At 37.7% G+C, this 20734-nt stretch overlaps 1 protein-coding gene across 11 annotated transcripts in view; it reads left to right on the top strand.

Annotated features, from left to right (window-relative positions):
• Positions 1-20734, top strand: part of EVI5 (ecotropic viral integration site 5) — a 149001-nt gene that overhangs the window by 68813 nt on the left and 59454 nt on the right. For 9 of the 11 annotated variants that reach the window (XM_023757659.1, XM_023757655.1, XM_023757656.1 and 6 more), the window contains 2 exons: positions 5771-5917; positions 11001-11096. In XM_023757659.1, coding sequence (XP_023613427.1) covers positions 5771-5917; positions 11001-11096 — 243 coding nt within the window. Of the gene's footprint in view, positions 1-5770; positions 5918-11000; positions 11097-13811; positions 13865-19930; positions 19964-20734 lie in introns of those variants that run through there. The other 2 variants (XM_023757661.1, XM_023757663.1) reach the window with 2 other exon arrangements.

Below are 20734 nucleotides of genomic sequence, written 5' to 3'. Positions count from 1 at the left end.
ATTTTATATAAGATTGGAGTTACTCATTATTTTAATATTTGCTGGAATTTCTATCTTTAAACAGTCTTATTTTGTGAGTATAGAAACTATTGATCCTAGTTGTTGAAGGGTTACCGATCTCAGGTTTTCTGTGTCTTCTTGAATCTGGTTTGGTAAGATAAAGCAAACTTCTGCAAGACTTCAAGAAAATAAAGAAGACACAAATAAACACTAGTAAGAATAAAAAAGGAACATGCCTGGTAAATACAGGGTGGGGCAAAAGTAGGTTTACAAATTTGTATGGGAAAAAATTTGTAAATAATAATGTACAGTAAGAATAAACTCTGTGTTTTGCATACTCACAACCGTAAACGTACCTTTGCCCTACCTGGTATAGATTCAGTGAAAATACTTTTTAAAAAGATTCTCTGAACAACTTTAAGTGATAAACTTGAAATTTTCAAATTTCGATGATATTTGACAGTCTCTTTTGGGAAATATGAGTTGAGTGGTTTTACTTTACTTTTTCTCTGAGTTTCTTGGACCTGTGGATTTATGTGTACCATAAAATTTGGAAAATTCTGGGTCATTATTTCTCCAAATATTCTTCTGTTTCACACTGTCTTCTTTTGCTATTTCAGTTACACATGTGTTTGATAACCAGCAACTCTTGGATGCTCTCTTCTTTTTCTCTCCATTATTTTGATATTACCTATCTGATCTTGCATGTTTTCACCTTTCTCTTAGAGCAGTGGTTCTCAACCTTCTGGCCCTTTAAATACAGTTCCTCATGTTGTGACCCAACCATAAAATTATTTTCGTTGCTGCTTCGTAACTGTAATGTTGCTACTGTTATGAATCGTAATGTAAATATCTGATATGCAGGATGGTCTTAGGCGACCCCTGTGAAAGGGTCATTCGACCGCCAAAGAGGTCGCGACCCACAGGTTGAGAACCGATGCCTTAGAGCATTTAGCACATCAATCACACTTATTTTAAATACCCTGTCGATAATTTTAAAATCTGTGTCATATAAGAAGCTGGTTCTGTTGATTACTTTGTCTCTTGGTAATGTTTTGTTTTTCTTACCTTTTCCTAAGCTTTGTAATTTTCTGTGTTGAACATTGGATACCTTGTGTGGGACAGTAGACTAAGGTAAATAGTTTTTATGCCTGGTTATGCACACACCTTTCCTTCTGCTGGGACTTTAATGTGGGGGATTTGAGTTAATATAGTTAGGAGTTGGGCTGGGTTTGAGGTTTGTTTCTGTGGTTAACCCTCATTACACCACAGACTTCAAATTCCTCTAACAATATCTTATTTTTAGATTGGGGGCTGGTTTGCCAAAGCATTTTCTCAATGTCTCTAGGTCTTCCCTTTGCATAGCACCTCAGAGAGGGTCATTCTCTAGCAGTATTCCAGTTACCTGTTACAGGAAGGTGGTTGGTAGAAAATACCTCTGTCCTATTGTTCTGATAAAGTCTCAGCCTTAGGCTGCACTGTCCCTGGACCTGGGGTATTTGGCCTTCTTAGTACTCCTGCCCGACCCCCAACTATAGTCCTAGGCCCATATATAGTCCTGCCCCTTCCTCAGATACAAAAATTTCCCTAGTGCCCCAAGGAGATTAGTATTCCAAGCAAATTAAACCTTTTATTCCTTAAAGGAGGCAAGCAAGAGTTAGTGCCCCTCCCGTATTGGCTGCTATTCCCCTCCCTCAGGCCTGTACCGTTGACCTCTCTTTTTCAAGGTTCTTATCAGTATTTTTTGTGTTTACTGTTGGGGCCCATGAAGAGATTTGTGAACTTTGCTGCGCCCTTGGGCTCCACACTTGGCCTCCACCAATCTCATACTTATTCTAGTTGAAATATGCTTAATAGCTTCTGACTGCTTCTGCCCTTGTCTCTCCTTAGATTTGGGGCTAGTTGGTTGCCCTCTGACCTCACTTCTATGGGTTCAACAAAAGTCATGAATGTAGAGTTTGACTGGCATTTTTTCTTTTTTTAATTGAAAGGGTGGGCACAATGCACTTTCTGACTCTCTAGATTCCTGACAGAATTCAAAAGTCTTTATTATGATATATTTGGAATTACTTTATAATTTTTATGTCTTCCTTTTCTCTGCTTTTTCCTCCTTTATTGATTTTATTGGCTTACTTTCATTTTTCTTTCTCTCTTCTAGTGTGACTTTTCATAATTTCTTTTCTGTTAGTGTATATTACTTGAAAAATATTGAAAATGCTTACTTGACTAAACAAAGACTAAAGTTAGTAATTATCTCTGTCTTCCTTCCAAACTGTAGTAAGGGCCTTAGACGAACTTCATGTGCTCTTCTTCCATCTTCAGATCTTACATTTTACTGTTATTGTATATCTTTTTTTATACATCCAAATTACTAGACATTATTGTTGTTTTATGGAGTCTGTGCTCGTTTGAATTTACCTATTTTACCAATTTTTTGCTCTCTATTCTTACTTCTATTTAAGTTTCTTTACAGTTTCAATCATATATTTATACTCTTCCTGAAAATAAATATGCTTTCTCTCTCACTCTTGTGTAAAAGTTTAGCTGAGTATAGTATTGGAGGATGAAATTTATTTTTTTAAGCACTACATATTTTTCCTGTTGATATGTCTGCCAGATATTTCACTTTCCCCCTTCACAGACTCAGATTTTACCTTCGTTTGCCTCTTCTTTTCTTTAGCATTCTAAGCTTTGTTACATTCTGTCTTAGTGAGGATTTTATTTGTCCTGTTTGGGACTAGTTGTGTTTTTCTGAACTTCATGTGGATTTATATGTAGTTCTATTATCATCTCTTAGATCAGCAATTTTCAGCCTGTGTGCTGCAAGAATTTTTAAAACATGCAATATTTAGTCAGGGACACTGACCTCTTTTCCCTTAGATCAAGGGTGGGGAACCTTTTTTCTGCCAACAGCCATTTGGATATTTATAACATCATTCGCAGGCCATACAAAATTATCAACTTAAAAATTAGCCTGCTAAATGGGAAATATCTGTAATACTATTAACAATAAAACATATATTTTCAAAAATTAGCCTGCTATATTTGGTCAAACATTTAATTAACTCACCCCTAATGACTTGGCCAGACCAAAGGATTTTGCTGGCCTTATATGACCTGTGGGCCAGATGTTCCCCAACCCTGCCTTAGGTTGTCAAATAAAAAAATGACAACAGCCAACACAATAGAAGCCATCCTATATGAATGAATAAAAGTTATGTCCTTTTTTTGTAAGATTGGCAAAAATATAATATCTTTCTGGTGTGCCGGGAAACAAAAAAGGTTGAAAATTGCTGTCTTAGACCATCATCTCTCACCTCCTTTTTTATTTTATTTTATTTTATCCTGCAACCTCTATTAGGCAGTTTTGGGTTTTTTTGTACTTTCTTATTCTCTTTTCTATGTCTGATTTCTGAGACACTAATTGTTTCTTCAGTGTATTTAATCTAACCTTTAATTGGATTTTTAATATCAGTGGCTATATTATTTTTAGAAATTGCACTTGATTATTTTTTAAAATTTGTCAAATTTTCTTGACAGTAACTTGTGCTTTGCTTTTGCTTCCTTTCTTATGTCTAATAATTTTGAACATAAATTATCTCATATAAAGTCCCTGTGATTTTATTATATAGGGTTCTTAAAAATCTCTTCTTGCTATTTATCTACTGTTTCTCATTCATAGCCAATTTTTGGGTTTTATGTGTGTTTTGTCATTCTGGGTCATGGAATTGTAATCAGGGTGCAGGAGGAGTTTTATCTGTGGGAATTCTTTACAGCTTATCTTAAAGGTATGTTCCTCTGTAGTATAGTTATTTGTTTTAATGGTAGAAGGCAAGGCAGTAGAAAGAGGTGGTGGAACATTTTGAATACAATACCAAGAGTTTACTACAATTTTGTAAACAGACAGTATTCGTTGAAAATGAAAAGGAAGAGAGTAATATAGAGGCATTACTTAGAAAGGAGGCATTTCTTCTGTGAGTCAGAAAGATAAGTAAAAATGAAGATGAAGAAACCCAGAAGTGGTAAAACAATGTTGGAGCTTAAATCTATTAGATAATCCAGATTTTTTATTAAAACTAGAGGCAGGGTTGATTTCAGAATAGATATGATAGGAACAATTGAGCATTTATTAAGTATTTGTTAAATTTCAGGCATTGTGTGAGACTCCTTTCATAAACTTTTCTCATATAATTCTTACAACATAGCCTTGAAAGGCAAGTGGGAATATCTATGCTTATACCAGTGTACTGAAATTTGATGGGATTAGATAACTTGACCAAGGCTGAAGAACTGTTAAACGAGGAGCCAGATTTTACTTGTCTTTGGTTATGAAAATTCCTATTGTTGCTTTCAGGCCCCTGATAGAATAATTTGAGGTTGAGAAAATTCAGGCTGGGTTAAGCCTGAATGGAAAAATTATCTCAAGTCAGTTGATTCAAGTTCTATGGGTTTTTTTTTTTTAGCATGTCCTATAATTATAATACATGAAGCAGCTAGTGTTTATTGAGTTCTTACTATATATTAAGCTAGTTACATGTATTATCTCAGTTAATTCTGAAGAAAACCAAATGAGAAATAGGTAGTATTTTTTAAATTGATTTTAGAGAGAGAAAGGGATAGAAAGAGAAAAAGAGAGACAGGAAAATATCGATGTGAGAGAGAAACATACATCAATCTGTTACTACCTCAATGTGCCCAACTAGGGATTAAACCCACAACCTAGGTATCTGCCCTGACTGGGAATCTAACCTGCGACCTCTCGGTGTATGGGATGATGCTCCAACCAACTAAGCCACAGAGGCCAGGATAGTAGTATTTTTATATACATTTTCAAGTAAGGAAATTGAGACTCAGAAATATTAACTAGTTAGCTTAATCACCAAATAGTAAGCCAGAATTCAAAATCAGTCCATGCTCCATGAAAGTAGACTGTTCTGTGTATTGGAGGAATGTAGACATGCACATGGAACATTTTTGACAACAGGTTTACGTCCAGTAAATGGTGATGGCACCTTCAATTGGTCTGTGCTTTATTTTGAGAATTGGAAAGAAGAGCTAAATTCATCCTCATCCTGTATCTACCCACTTTGTACCACATTGCCTATTTCAGAAATTAATACCTTCAAGTTCTATGTGACCATCCTTGTAGTTTATAGGTATTTATTATATAACTAGAAGCCCAGTGCACTAAATTCATGCAAGGGGGGGGAGGGTTCCCCTCAGCCCGACCTGCACCCTCTCCAATCCAGGACATCCCTCGCAATCCGGGACTGCTGGCTCCTAATTGCTCACCTGCCTGCCTGCCTGATCACCCTTAACCACTCTTCCTGCCTGTCTGATCGCCCCTAACTGCTCTCCCCTGCCTGCCTAATCACCTCTAACTGCTCTCCCCTGCTGGCCTGATTGCCCCTAACTGCTCTCCTCTGCTGGCCTGATTGCCCCGCCACTGTGGCTTTGTCTGGAAGGATGTCCGGAAGATGTCCGGTCTAATTAGCATATTACCCTTTTATTAGTATAGATGGTAAATTGAGCTATAATGAGAGTTTCTAATTATGGACCTTATGAATTCATTAATTTGATTTTAAAGCAGTTTTATAAATCTTTCACTTTTTTTTAGTTTTTAAGTATTTGTTGAATAAAATCTACCTATAAGTAATATACCAACATTTTTTATAATGTTGTATAAGCATGAAATGGGTAGGTAGAAATTTGCGAGTTTTTTCAGGCCTTTTATCTGTATAATCTGAATATTTGTATTTTTTATTATTAGAACCAGATCAATAGTAACCATCTTCGAAGAGCAGAACAAGAGGTGGTCAGTCTACAGGAGAAGGTGCAGTATCTTTCTGCGCAGAACAAAGGACTGCTTACTCAATTAAGTGAAGCAAAACGCAAACAAGCAGAGATTGAATGCAAGGTAAACATATCAAGTAGCTAGTTGTTTTTGTCAATATAAAAATTCCTGTTTTGTTTTATCTCATTATTGATTACATCATCTTTAAACCAAATAAAGCCATAAAACTAGTTTAATGTTCCAGTTTTTCTGAACTTGGTTTGGTGGTTGCTTTCAGACCAGGGTAGGGCATCTTGCTCTGAGGTGGATTTCAGGCAGGAAACCTCGTTTTCGACCACTTGGTTAAGTGCCAGTACATGAAATTAAGTTAACCAAGGGGTTAAAACTGGTATCTGTCTGCAACATTTCTTTTGACCAATAGCCCTTTAAAACCAAAGCTTTCAATGTCTCAACCAAGAAGATAGGTAATTTAGAGAGGTTAGGGCAGCTCTGCTTTGATAGGTACCTTATTAGTGGACAGTGAATATATTATTCACATGTTTTCTGGATAGAGTAGAGAGCAAAAGAAATGGGTGTGTGCCAATGGATTGGGAAGACTGTGTCAATTTCTCATTATTACTTTAATAAGATTTTCTATTTTTGTGTGAAGTGTTTGAATTCATAAAGCATGTAAAAGCATTAGAATGCAAGTATGTTTTTTCCTGAAATGAGTTTATAGTATAGCAGTGGTGAAAGAGAGGAGATGGGCAGTGGGGTGGGAGGAGAGGGTGTGTGTGTGTGTGTGTGAAATAACTAAAGAGATGCTGTGGTCTGAGCATTAGAATGGATTGCTGAGGACAAGTTATGGGATTTAAAAAATAAACTAGATATCCATCTTTCCATGGTGAGATAGTAGGAATGATGCCCTTTAAAGATTCCAGTCCTATTATTCTATGATAAGAAATAAGACTTTCAATGGCACATATAAAGCTGTAATTCCATCAACTTGTTCTGGTGTCATTAAAAACCAAGAGTGAAGCTTGAGTGGTTTATCAGTGTCACTGAAATCCAGAGATGAAATTACATCCTAATTAATATGCATGGCTGTTACAATTTACACTGACAGAAATCTGTAGGCAGTACTGAAATTTGTACTAATTTAAGAGGAGTCCCTCTTGAAGTATATGACTAGACTAATTTAGAAATAAAATGATGTGGCATGAGTTTATATCAACTTGATTTGTTATACTAATATTTTACTGAGTTTTTATTATGCTATATTGTCTGCTGACTCATTTTTATTAAAGAACTAAATGTAATGTTTTTAATTATTGCTATAAGTTTTTATTAAAACATGTTGATAACTCTGTTATTGGATTTAATATTTCTCCTCAAATGCCTTCCCACCTTTTAATCAAAGTAAAGTGTTCTTTGGAAATAAATATTTGGGGAGTTTGCTGATGAAAATAATTTTCTTTGAATTTATCTAAGCAATAGGCTCAGATTTGGAATTTTAGAGAATTTAAGAACTCTTTTGAGATTTAAAAAAATTTTAATGTTCATTAATACCTCTGTGAAGTATGTTACAGATGCTGACTCTGATATTTCCCCTGCATTTAAGCTGTATAATGATTTATTTAATCTTTTATAATGCCTTTTGCCTATTTCAAGAATTACTAGTGTGTTATTTGTCTCTCTAGCAAGTAGTACATTCTGATTAGTGTATTTTACCTTGTTATGTTGGAACAATTCAGGAACAAACCTATCTTTCAAGGAAGCCTGTCCTTCAATTATATAAATCTGATTAATTTCATTTAGTTTTACATGATTATAGCTTATTATTTGTTGATAAACAACAATAAAGTTCATTTAATTTTTTATTTATTTAAAATGTCAGGATACTATTTTAATATTAATATTGATGTTATTTTCCCTCTGTAACTGAATTTGAATGTTCCCACTTTAAGATCATAGTACAAGTCTATGATCCCCAATATGAAAATCCCAAACACTATAAAACCCAGAGGTTTTTTTCATAAATTTTACACAAATTCATTTGGAAGCAAAACCTGATTTGAATTGAAATATGGCCATTTATCATTTTTATTTATCCAAGTTGGTGTGGGTATTTATACTTCACTGCTTCATTGTGTTGAGCATTGAGTATACTGTTTCATTATGGATGCCGCCTCAGCTCCTACTGGATACATCATATTACTTTTGTAAAATCTAAAAAATCTGAAATTTCATAGCATACCTGGACCCTAAGATTTCAGTAATGGGATTGTGGGATTTTCTACATAAATCAAAATTTGAAGATTATAGGAAGATTTTAGGTTCTCTAGTTCTACATATATTGAGAAAACATATTAATTTATATACAAATTTATAAAATTGTGTAATAAATAATGTTAAGTGAGGAAAGTCAGTCAAGGTATTTTTACTATGAATATAATACTAATATTATAACACCCCTTCTATCTCATTCTCTTCCTGACCCTACCACATACCTCTTCTTTCATTTTTTCCCCCCAGGTTATGCTTTTATTTTTTCATAAGTCCTCTTAGAGTTTCTTTTAGGCAAATATTGTGAAGTAAATGTTCATACTTTTTCTTGTCCTCACTCTTTTACATGAAAGTTAGCATACTGTATATTCTGCTTTTGCTTTTTTTTTTTTTTTGGCCATATGTTTTCTAAAGTTTTAAATATCAGTTCTTGAAGTGTCTTCTCATTATTGATGGGCACATGGGTTGTTCCCAGTGTTTTACTACTATAAACGGAGTATAATGAATAACCTTGTAACATACATAATTTCAGATGTATCGAAATGTATCTACACATTCTTGTAGGATAAATTCCTGTAAATGTTATTGTTTGGTGAATGGGTAAATACATTGGTTCTTTTCATAGATTTTGTCAAATTACCCTCCTGAATGTTGTACCATTTTTTACTTTGACAGCAGGGCATTATGGTACCTGTTTCTTTGTCATGTTACTTACAAAATGTCTAGGCAAATATTTTCGTTTTAAATAGATGTAATTTACATATTCTAGGACAGTGATTCTCAAATCAGTTTGGGAGGAGGCGAGATTATGAGACTTCAAAAAATGATGGCATCTACTTATGTATTTGAGAATAAAGTCAAATATTTGGCTGTCTTCTGTCAGTTACTCTTATAGGCACTGAGGATACAGTAGTGAAGAAGGTGGACATAATGTTTAGTGAGATAAGTAAAAATTGATAAGATCATTACCAATGATATACTGTGGACTGGGAGTTAAGAGGAAGTAGGAGTTAAGATGTGGTGCTAGAAGGTGGTATGAGAGGTGGGACCTAAAGAGTAGCAAAGAACTAGTCTTGTGAAGAGCCAGCGCAAGATCCCTGCATGAATAGGGTCACAGAGTTCAAAAGCAGGAAAGAACTTGGTTGCTGAGTCTTGTACATAATGAAAAGCTTAATGAGATGAAGCCAGGGAGATAGGCTGTGACCCTACTTCTTATATGTAAATTTTTATACTCATGGCAACAAGTTTGGGTTTTGCTCTGTGGGAGGCTAGTGAAACATTTTAAGTAGGAAAGCAATATATGATATTTTTTCTGTTTTACTGTATTTGCTTCAGATTTTTTTACTTTTTGAAAAGATGCTTTTTAAAAAAAATGTGTTTATTGACTAGAGAGAGAGAGAGAGAGAGAGAGAGAGAGAGAGAGAGATTGCAACAACATGATAAGAGAGAATCATTGATTGGTTGCCTCCTGGGGATCACACCCAAAATCCGGACCTGTGCTCTGACCTGGAATTGAACTGTGACCTTCTCGTTCATGGGTCAGTGCTCAACCACTGAGCACACTGGCTGAGATTTTTTTACTCTTGATTTTAAAATAATTTTATGTTTAAAGAAAAGTGGCAAAGATAGTGCAGAGAATTTCCATAGACCCTTTCATCAGCTTGTCCGGATGTTAACATCTTACAGAACCATGGTTCCTTTATTGATACTAAGAAGTGAATGTTGATACAATGTTAGTCCTAAACTACAGATTTTATTCAGATTTTCCCAGCATGTCTCAGTTTCCTCTAATCTGTGACAGCACAGATATAGTAGAATATGGTTTCAGAGTTTTTTCTTTGTGACATTTTGAGGTGGTGGGGTAAATATTATGCAGAATTGTGATACAGTCTAATTTTTATTATTATTTGTAATACGATGTAAATATTTATTAACATTTATTCTTCAGAAAGAATATGATTTTTAAAATATTATCTACTAACATTAGTATTCATATCTTTGTTATTCTGTTGTCCTGGTTAAGGGTTTCAAAGTTCTCAATAATTGTTCTTTTATAAAAAACTTAACTTTCAGTTACTAGTAATTTTTTTTTTAAAATATATTTTATTGATTTTTCACAGAAAGGAAGGGAGAGAGAGAGAGAGTTAGAAACATCGATGAGAGAGAAACATCGACCAGCTGCCTCCTGCACATCTCCTGCTGGGGATGTGCCCGCAACCCAGGTACATGCCCTTGACCGGAATCGAACCCGGGACCTTTCAGTCCGCAGGCCGACGCTCTATCCACTGAGCCAAACCGGTTTCGGCCTAGTAATTTTTTTTTTTTAATTAAATCTTTATTGTTCAGATTATTACATTGTTAACTCTTTTTTCCCCACCATAACTCCCTTCCACCCAGTTCCCACCCCACCCTCCGCCCTCACTCCCCACCCACTGTCCTCATCCATAGGTGCACGATTATTATCCAATCTCTTCCCGTACCCCCACACCCCTTTCCCCCCCAAGAATAGTCAGTCCATTCCCTTTCTATGTCCCTGATTCTATTATAATCACCAGTTCATTCTGTTCATCAGATTATTTATTCACTTGATTTTTAGATTCACTTGTTGATAGATGTGTATTTGTTGTTCATAATTTGTATCTTTACCTTTTTCTTCTTCTTCCTCTTCTTAAAGGATACCTTTCAGCATTTCATATAATACTGGTTTGGTGGTGATGAACTCCTTTTGAATGATATTTCTTAATATTTAAAGATGGGATGCTATCCTGTATATTCATTTCATATTAAGTTTAGGAGATAATGGCTTTTTCTTATTTGATGGGCTTATTTGTTATTTTCTAAATTTTAAGATAGGTTACAGTGTTTCTGTTTCCGTATTAATTTATCTTTATTTTGGTTAATTGTATGGTTTATTATTGGCTTGTTTTGTCTGCCACCCTAGAACAAGGAAGAAGTGATGGCCGTGAGACTGCGGGAAGCAGATAGCATAGCTGCTGTGGCTGAACTGCAGCAGCACATCGCTGAGCTTGAAATCCAGGTACCATATGGACATAATAAAATACACATACAAATAACGCAATCGTTTCCTCTCCCTCTGTGCCTGAACAATTATATCTTCATCCTGAAAATGACTATGATTCTGTTTTCAACACTTACTCATTTCCAAGTCCATTCTTTTTATTGTTGTAAGTGTATAGTTCCGTGACATTAAGTACATTCACATTGTTGTGCAGCTAATCTCCAGAACTCTTCATCTTGCAAACCTGAAACTCTGTACCTATTAAATAACTCCCTATTCTCCTCTTTCCCCAACCCTTGGAAATCACACATTCTACTTTCTGTCTCTGAATTTGACTATTTTAGGTCCCTCATATAAGTATAGTCATGCAGTGTTTCTTTTTGTGACTGGCTTATTGCACTTAGCATAATGCCATTAAGGTTCATCCATGTTGTGGCATGTGTCAGAATTTCATTTTTAAGGCTGAATAATATTCCATTGTATGTGTGTACCACATTTTATATATCCATTGATGAATACTTGAGTTGCTTCCACATTTTGGCTGTTGTGAATAATACTGCTATGAACATGGTGTACAAATATCTGTTAGAGTCCTTGCTTTCAATTCCACCCATAAGTGGAATTGCTGGATCCTGTGGCAATTCTGTGTTTAATTTTTGAGAAATTGTTATACTAATTTTCACAGCAGCTACAGCATTTTACATTCCCACCAGCAATGCACAATGACAAAGGTCTCAATTTCTTCACATCCTCACCAACATGTATTAATTTTGTTTTCTTTTTTCAATACCAGCCATCCTAAGGAGTGTGCCTGGTATCTCACTGTAGTTTTAATTCGCATTTCCTTAATGATTATTAATATTGAGCATCTTCATGTGCTTATTTGTCTTCTGTGTATCTTCTTTAGAGAAGTGTCTATTCAAGTCTTTGCCCATCTTTTAATGAGGTTGTTCTTGTGTTTTAGAAGTTCCTTATAGTGTCAATCCCTTATCAGATATGTGGTTTACAAACATTTTCTCCCTTTTCATGGGTTGCCTTTTTACTCTTATTTCCCTTTATGTACAAAAGTTTTGGGTTTTTTTTTTTGAAGTCTAACTTATGGGGGTTTTTTTGTTGCCTGTGCTCCAAGTCCATTTTTGAATGATAATGATCACATTTCTATATTGTCAAAGCTGTTTTCAAAAGAAAATGGACTTTAAAAATAACTGTTTTGTTACTTCTTCTTATACAGTACTAGAGGCCTGGTGCACGAATTCGTGCACGGGTGGGGTCTGGCCAGCCCACCCTGATGGGGGCAGATCAGACTGGGCCAGCTGAGGGGAGGGACTATGGGTGGAGCCAGCTGAGGGGAGGGACTGTGGGTGGAGCCAGCCGTGGGGGAAGGGTCACAGGCAGTTGGTGGGCCGGCCCCACCCCCTGGTCGAACTCCCAGTTGAACTCCCAGTGGAGGGGACAATTTGCATATTAGCCTTTTATTATATAGGACTAGAGACCCAGTGCACAAGATTCATACACTGGGAGGGTGGGGGTCCCCTCAGCCCAGCCTGCACCCTCTCGCAGTCCAGGGCTCTTGCAGTCTGAGACCCCTTGCTCCTTACTGCCCGTCTTCAGCGGAGGTGGGAGAGGCTCCCGCCACTGCCGCTGTGCTTGCCAACTGTGAGCCTGGCTTCTAGCTGAGCAGTGCTCCCCCTGTGCGACTGCACTTACCACCAGGGGACAGCTCCTGAATTGAGCATCTGCCCCCTGGTGGTCAGTGCATGTCATAGCGACCAGTCGTTCTGCCGTTCAGTCGATTTGCATATTATGCTTTTATTATATAGAACTAGATGCTCAATGCACGAAATTCGTGCAAGGGGCTCGGTCCTCACAGCCCCAGCCGGCCCTCCCAGCCCAGGCTTCATCTGGAAGGTTGTCGGACGGTCGTTCTGCTGTTTGGCCTAATTAGCATATTAGCTCTTTATTATATAGGATATATAGAATAAGGTAATACATACATTTCCAATATGGGCAAAGTATTATATTTAAAATCTTATTTCTCTCACAGCATTTTATTTTGGTCTGTTCCAGGCTATAAATAGTTTTATCTGCAAATCTAGAATTTTCTTCCCACCTGAAAAATAATTTTGTCCTTAAATTACAATTAAAATTCAGTTAATTTCTGCCCTAGCCAGTTTGGCTCAGTGGATAGAGCATCAGCCTGCAGGCCAAAGGGTCACGAGTTCAATTCCAGTCAAGAGCATGTACCTTGGTTGCAGGCTCCTCCCTGTCCCGGGGCCTGATTGAGGCATGTAGGATGCAACCAATCGATGTGTTCTAAGACTTACATATTCTAATCTCATCTTTTGATCTGGGTCAAAAGTAATCACAACACATTATGATTTTTATAAGTTTATTAAAAGGTATCTTTTATGTCCTATTGATAATATTACCCATAAAGTAGCACATATTCAGAAAAACTTAAGGCATGCATAATATATTTATAATCAGCTATTTACATTGCTGTCATATGCAATTCTAGTTTAATATGTACTTTTCTAACATCAAGAAAATTATAAAAAATTTTATACATCAGTCACAAAATAGCAAGATTTAAATTACTCTTTTTATTGATTCTGAAGTACTTATTAAAATGAAGAACTTGGGACGGGAAACCATAAAAATACTAGAGGAATCCACAGGCAGCGAAATTGCAAACATATGCCGAAGAAATTTCTTCTCTGATACTGCTCCTAGGGCAATGGAAACTAAAGAGAAAATAAACAAATGGGACTACATCAAAATAAAAAGCTTTTGCACGGCAAAGGAAACCACAAACAAAACAACAAGAAGACCCACTACATGGGAGAACATATTTTCCAATGATACCACCAATAAGGGTTTAATCTCCAACATTTACAGGGATCTCATGAAAGTTAACAAAAGGAAAATAAACAATCCAATAAAAAAATGGGCAACGGACCTAGATAGACACTTTTCGAAAGAGGACATACAGAAGGCCGAAAGACATATGAAAATATGCTCAAAGTCACTAATCATCCGAGAGATGCAAATCAAAATGACAATGCGGTACCATCTCACACCTGTCAGAATGGCTATCATCAACAAATCAACAAACAACAAGTGTTGGAGAGGATGTGGAGAAAAAGGAACCCTTCTGCACTGCTGGTGGGAATGCAGACTGGTGCAGCCACTATGGAGAACAGTATGGAGCTTCCTCAAAAAACTAAAAATGGAACTCCCATTTGACCCAGTGATCCCACTACTAGGAATTTATCCCAAGAAACCAGAAACGCCAATCAGAAAGGATATATGCACCCCTATGTTCATAGCAGCACAATTCACCATAGCTAAGATTTGGAAACAGCCTGAGTGCCCATCAGCAGATGAGTGGATTAGAAAACTGTGGTACATCTACACAATGGAATACTACGCTGCAGTAAAAAAGGAGTTCTTACCATTTGCAACAGCATGGATGGAACTGGAGAGCATTATGCTAAGTGAAATAAGCCAGTCAGAGAAAGATAAATACCACATGATCTCACTCATTTGTGGATTATAGAGAACAACTAGACTGATGAAAAGGGACAGATCCAGAGACTGAGAAGCAGCGATCAGGCTATCAATCCCCAGAAGGAAAGTAGGGGAGGGTGGGGGTAAGGGGAAGAGATCAACCGAAGGACTTGTATACACGTATATAAGCCAAACCAATGGACATGGACAACAGGGGGATGGGAGCATGAGTGTGCAGGGCGGGTGGGGGGGGGGGCAGACTGGGGGTTAATGGGGGGGATGAGGACACATTTGTAATACCTTAACTAATAAAATAAATAAATAAATAAATAAAATGAAGAACTTGGCATAATGCATGTTTTATTTAAAAATGAAATATAACATTTTATTTTTGAAAAATATAAACGAAAATGCATGAAATTTTTATTATCAATAACTATGTTAGCATCAAATGGCACTTGATTAAGTGATCACTGGAATCCTGATTGCCAAATTCATTGGTATTTTTTCAGTATTTATCTTGCTTGAACATATCTCATTTGTCATTGTTGACCTCTCATCCTCTTCATTGTCTCCTCCCTTGGCTTTCCTAACGACACTCACTTTTGACTTTCTTCATTCTTTCTAAACTGTTGTTTTCAGTCTTCTCTATCAGTTCTGAATCTTTGTATTCTTCCCAAAATCCGAGTTTTGGGTGTTTTAAAAACTATATTCAAATGAAAAGTCTCACCTTCATGGCTTCAGGAGCAATCTTTACAAGTGATTCCTAATATATGTCCATCCCTAGCATGTACTACTTTATGAGGGATATTATCAACAGAACATAAAGGATACCTTTTTATAAACTTATATAAATCAAAACATGTTGTGATTACTTTTGACCAATAATTGTTAAACCTTTTAAAAATTACTAGCTCAATAATACAGAGTTCATAAAGCAAAATTATAATCCTACTAGAGGCCCGGTGCATGCAATTCATGTGCAGGTACGGTCCCTAGGCCTAGCCTGCGATCAGGACCATCTTCCCTGGCTGCCGGCAGCCGGCCCCGCCACCCACTGCCACCCACCTCCGGTTCCCCGTTCGCCATTGGGCAATCGGAGCCTGCCAACCAGGGGGAGGGACCAAGAGGCTGGCCATTCCTGCCCACTCACCGGCCCCGCTCCCATCACATGTCGTCCTCTGTATGTGAGGCGACCTGCAGGGCAGGGGCCTTGGCCTGGTATCACCCGCGTCCTCTGGTTCCCCATTTGCCATCCAGCAATCGCAGCCTGCTGGCAGCGGGGAGGGACCGAGAGGTGGTTAGTGCACCTCATAGCAACTGGTCGAGCAGTCGTTCTGGTTGTTCTGCCGTTTGGTTGATTTGCATATTACTCTTTTATATATATAAATATAATAAACACCTAATATGCTAAGTGTCCGGTCGTCCGGTTGGTCGTTCAACCAATCAAAGTGTAATTTGCTAATGATATGCTAAGGCCTCTCAACCGCTCGCTATGACATGCACTGACCACCAGGGGGCAGACGCTCTGACTGGTAGGTTAGCTTGCTGCTGGGGTCTGGCTGATCAGGACTGAGTGAGACAGGCCAAACATGCCCTGGAGCCCTCCCACACCCTCTCCCCAGCAGCTGGCCAACCTCCCACATTCCTCCCTGGCCCTGATCGTGCACTGGTGGGGTCCCTCGGTCTGGCCTGCACCCTCTCGCAATCCAGGACCCCTCGGGGGATGTTGGAGAGCTGGTTTCGGCCGGATCCCACAGGCTAGGCCGAGGGACCCCACTGGTGCACCAATTCATGCACCGGGCCTCTAGTATATATATAAAAATGTTATCCATATGACCACTATAGAAAATATTGCCTATACTCCATAGTCTACACAATCACACCCTGCTCCCTTATCATGAATTTTATGGTAATCCTAAAATTTATGGTAATTACCATAAAACTCCTTATAGTTGTGTCTCTTTGTATGCATCTCTGATCCACACAGTTTAGTTTACCCTGTTTCTGAATTTTGTATAGTCATATTAAATATTTTCATTTTTGTCTCTACTTTCCTTGTTCAACAGTATGAGTCATCATTTTTATTGTTATACATATTCCATTTTATGAATATATCACAGTGTATTTGTCCATTCTAATATTAGTGGTCATTTAGGACTTTCCAGATTGGCACTATTCTGAACAGTACTGTGATTATGAGCAATCTTGTGCACTATACTAACCACCTGTACACGAGTTCCTCTAGCATTTATACCAAGGTGCAGAATGGCTGGTCAGAGGGCATGCAAATATTCAACTTTATTTTCTTAAAATGCACCAGATTAAACTCCCAACAGAATATGAAAATTCTTGTTGTTCCACATCTTCCCCCAACACTTGGTAGTGTCAGATGTTTCGATTTCTGCCAGTTTGGTTGGTATGCAGTGATATTTCATCATTTTTTAGTTTTCATTAACCTGGTACTAATGATTTTGGCCATTTGGATTTCCTCTTTTGTCAAGTACCTGTTAGTCTTTTGTGTATATTTTTCTATTGGGTTGTCTTTTTCTCATGAATTTGTAGTTTTCTTTATTGAGGTTATATTTTGCAAATTTGTACTCTCTGTGGCTTGTCTTTTGTTGTTACTGTTTTTAAATTTATTGTGTCTTTTAATGAATAGACCAATAGTCATTGTTGCTGTTGTTATTGTTTTTTAGTATGTTTTTAGGGAGAGGAGAGGAAAGAAGGGGAGAGGAGGGGAGGGGAGGGGAGGGAGAGAAACATCAATGATGAGAGAGAATCATTGATCGGCTGCCCTGACCAGGAAACACCACCATGACCTCCTGGTTAATGGGTGGATGCTCAACCACTGAGCCACACCAGCCAGGCTATAGACCAATAGTTTTCATGGATAATGGACAGCTCCACCTGGAAATTGTAGACACTTCAAATTCACCATGTTTAAAATCAAATGTGTTCCTATTTCCAACTAAAATTGTTTTCTTCTTTTTTTCCTCTAGGCTTGATCAGTGGGATTATATATTATTGAACTAGAGGCCCAGTGCATGAATTTGTGCACAGGTGGGGTCTAGCCAGCCTGCCCTGATTGGGGCCAATTGGGCCAGGCAGGCCTGGGGGAGGGGACACGGGAGGTTTACCGGCTAGAACCGCCCCCGATCAGAGTGGGGGTGCCGATCAGGGGCGGGACCGGTTGGGGCTGGGGCCATGGGCATTTGGTCCGCTGGGCCTGCCCCCCGGTCAAACTCCTGGTCAAGGGGACAATTTGCATATTAGCCTTTTATTATATAGGATTATTCAACCTAATAGGAATTTCACTTATGCTTTTCTTATCCTCTACCATATATTCCAGGGCTGTTATATAGAGTGTGCAAATTTTCAACTTTGCCTGATAATACCCAATTATTTTACCAAGTGCTTGTGCTAGTTGACATTTCTATCAACACTTTACCCCCTCACCTACTCTAGTAGATTTGCCTTCAAATAAATTATTTTAAGAGAATTCAGAGCCCTCCTATTGCTCATAGGGAAGGACACGCCACTTAAAAAAATCTCACCCAAGGATATCTTTATTGATATGAGAGAGAGGGAAACATCAATGTGAGAAAAACATTGATTAGTTGTCTCTCATATGCATACCAACTGGGGATCAAACCCACAACCTAGGTATGTGCCCTGACCAGAAATAGAACCCACAACCTTTGGTGTACAAGATGATGTTCCAACCATCTGAGCCACCCAACCAAGGCTTCAAAAAATTCTTAATAATTCATAAGATTAAAGTGTCTTGCCCAACTCTTCAGTTCCTTCAAAAGAGAAAAGACCTGAGTAAATGTAAAATTAAATCAAAGGTAATTTTAATGATTTCAGAAACATTTAAAAATCTTACTTAGCCTTTTTATATCCTCTGCCATTCCCTTAATTCATCTGCCCCTCACAACTGACTAGTAATTTCCTGTCCAGTTTCCTTTTCTCCACCCTCAGCTCTTCCACAAAACTACCAGTTATCTTTCTAAAACATAAAAACTTTTGTTGATTGCCTTTTACCTACCAAATCATATCAAAGCTCTTCAGCATAAAATGCTTATCTTTTCATTATTAACCAACCTGCATTTCTAGCTTCATCTCTCACCATTACCTCCCCATCCTTCCTCCCCACCCCCTACACACATGTACTGTCTTTTCAAAATTTCACATTCCTTCAGAATTTGGTACCATTCTACACATTGCTATGTCTTCCTAAATTGCTGTGTTTTTCTGTGCCCCCTAGTCTTTTGAGGTGCTTTTGCTTACTGAATTTTCCTTGGTTAGCTTGCTATTAATACACTTAGTAAATGTGTTTTCAGTAAACATCTTAATGATTCAACTTTTACTCATTTATTTACTTACTACATGCAGATTAGGACCATAAATAGAGCTTTTGTTAAAACCTGAAACTCCTTCTTCAGTTCCAAGAATAATACATTTTAGGTTATTCTTCCTCAAGGAAATATCTTAGATCACTTTCAAGTTCCACTAGGGGGAGAACTCCACTTAGTCAAACATTTTTATACTTCAAATCTCTTCAGACCAACTCTTTCAATTACTGTTACTCTCATGAATAAAATGTTTCAAACTCTTAATGTAACTTAGTAAGTTACATTATTATATAAGCTGTTATTTAGTATAATCAAAGACTGCTTTTTAATGTAGTTATGAAAATTGTACTTTTGTAAATGTCATATTTAGGTGAGAAAATACATTAGATAAATACTTATTTTTATAAATATTAGAATTATATAGTAGATATACTTATGAGGCTGAAGTTTATTAAATTTATTTTAAAAGATTCTTTAGTCAACTTGACACTTTTATGATTTAAAGTTCATAATCTCCCGCATGTGATTGTTCTGAGATAACTACATCTGTAATATATACTTAATATCCTCTCCCATAATGCTCCCTCACCCCTCTTTTGAGGAGGTATTTTATATTAGGTTTTCACAATGAATTTAACCTTTTCTAAATGTAGCGGCTTTAAAATTTTGGCGTTTCCCTAGAACTGTTTGTAAAAGTTATCACCTAGGTTTCTTCCTTCTCAACACGAATGGCACTTATCGATGGATTTTAGTCACCATTCTATAGTACTTATTTGGGTTGAACTGTAAGGTTACAGTGTATATCATTTCAATATTTTGTGACAATTCAGAGTTACAATTCTGAATTTTAAATACTGTACAATCCTCTCACTTCATTCAGGTCTCCATTATTTTCTTAAATAAAGCTCCTTTGGCCAAATTTCTATGTAAAATAATATTCCTGTCCTGATCACTATATTCTTATGCTGCTTTATATTTCTTCAGGACAATCTTTTGCCATAAATGATGCATTTTTGTTTTTATGCACATTCTCCACCAGGATGGAAGCTCCATGAGCAAGGAATTTTTACCTGTCTTACTCAATTTCTGTATTTCTCTGTGCTTGATTTAGAATGCCTATTACATAGCCATCACTCAAATATTTGTATTTGAAGAAATTAAATGAATACAATAATTCACTCACCTGCTGTTGTTTCTACAATAAGTGATTTTTAATATATACTAGAGGCCCGGTGCACAAAAATTTGTGCACTGGCGGGGGAGGGAGGTCCCTCAGCCCGGCCTGTGCCCTCTTGCAGTCTGGGACCCCTCGGGGGATGACCACCTGCTGGCTTAGGCCTGCTCCCCGGGGGATTGGGCCTAAGCTGGCAATCAGACATCCCTCTGGCAGCCCGGCAGCCCTCGGGGGATGTCCATTTGCCAGCGGGGAGCAGACCTAAGCTGCAGTCGGACATCCTTAGCGCTGCTGAGGAGGCAGGAGAGGCTCCCACCACCACCGCTGTACTGGCAGCCATCAGCCTGGCTTGTGGCTAAGCAGAGCTCCTCCATGTGGGAGCTCACTGACCACCAGAGGGCAGCTCCTGCATTGAGCATCTTCCCCCTAGTGGTCAGTGTGTGTCATAGTGACCAGTCATTCCCAGTCTTTCTGCTGTTAGGGTCAGTTTGCATATTACCCTTTTACTATATAGGATAGAGGCCTGGTGCACAGGTGGGGGCTGGCTGGTTTGCTCTGAAGGGTGTCCTGGATCAGGGTGGGGGTCCCGCTTGGGTGCCTTGCCAGCTGGGTGA

Source organism: Myotis lucifugus, unplaced genomic scaffold, assembly GCF_000147115.1.
Source record: "Myotis lucifugus unplaced genomic scaffold, Myoluc2.0 scaffold_110, whole genome shotgun sequence".
Lineage (NCBI taxonomy): Eukaryota > Metazoa > Chordata > Mammalia > Chiroptera > Vespertilionidae > Myotis > Myotis lucifugus.
Note: the sequence above shows the minus strand (reverse complement) of the source record. Positions and strands in the feature narration are given on the sequence as shown.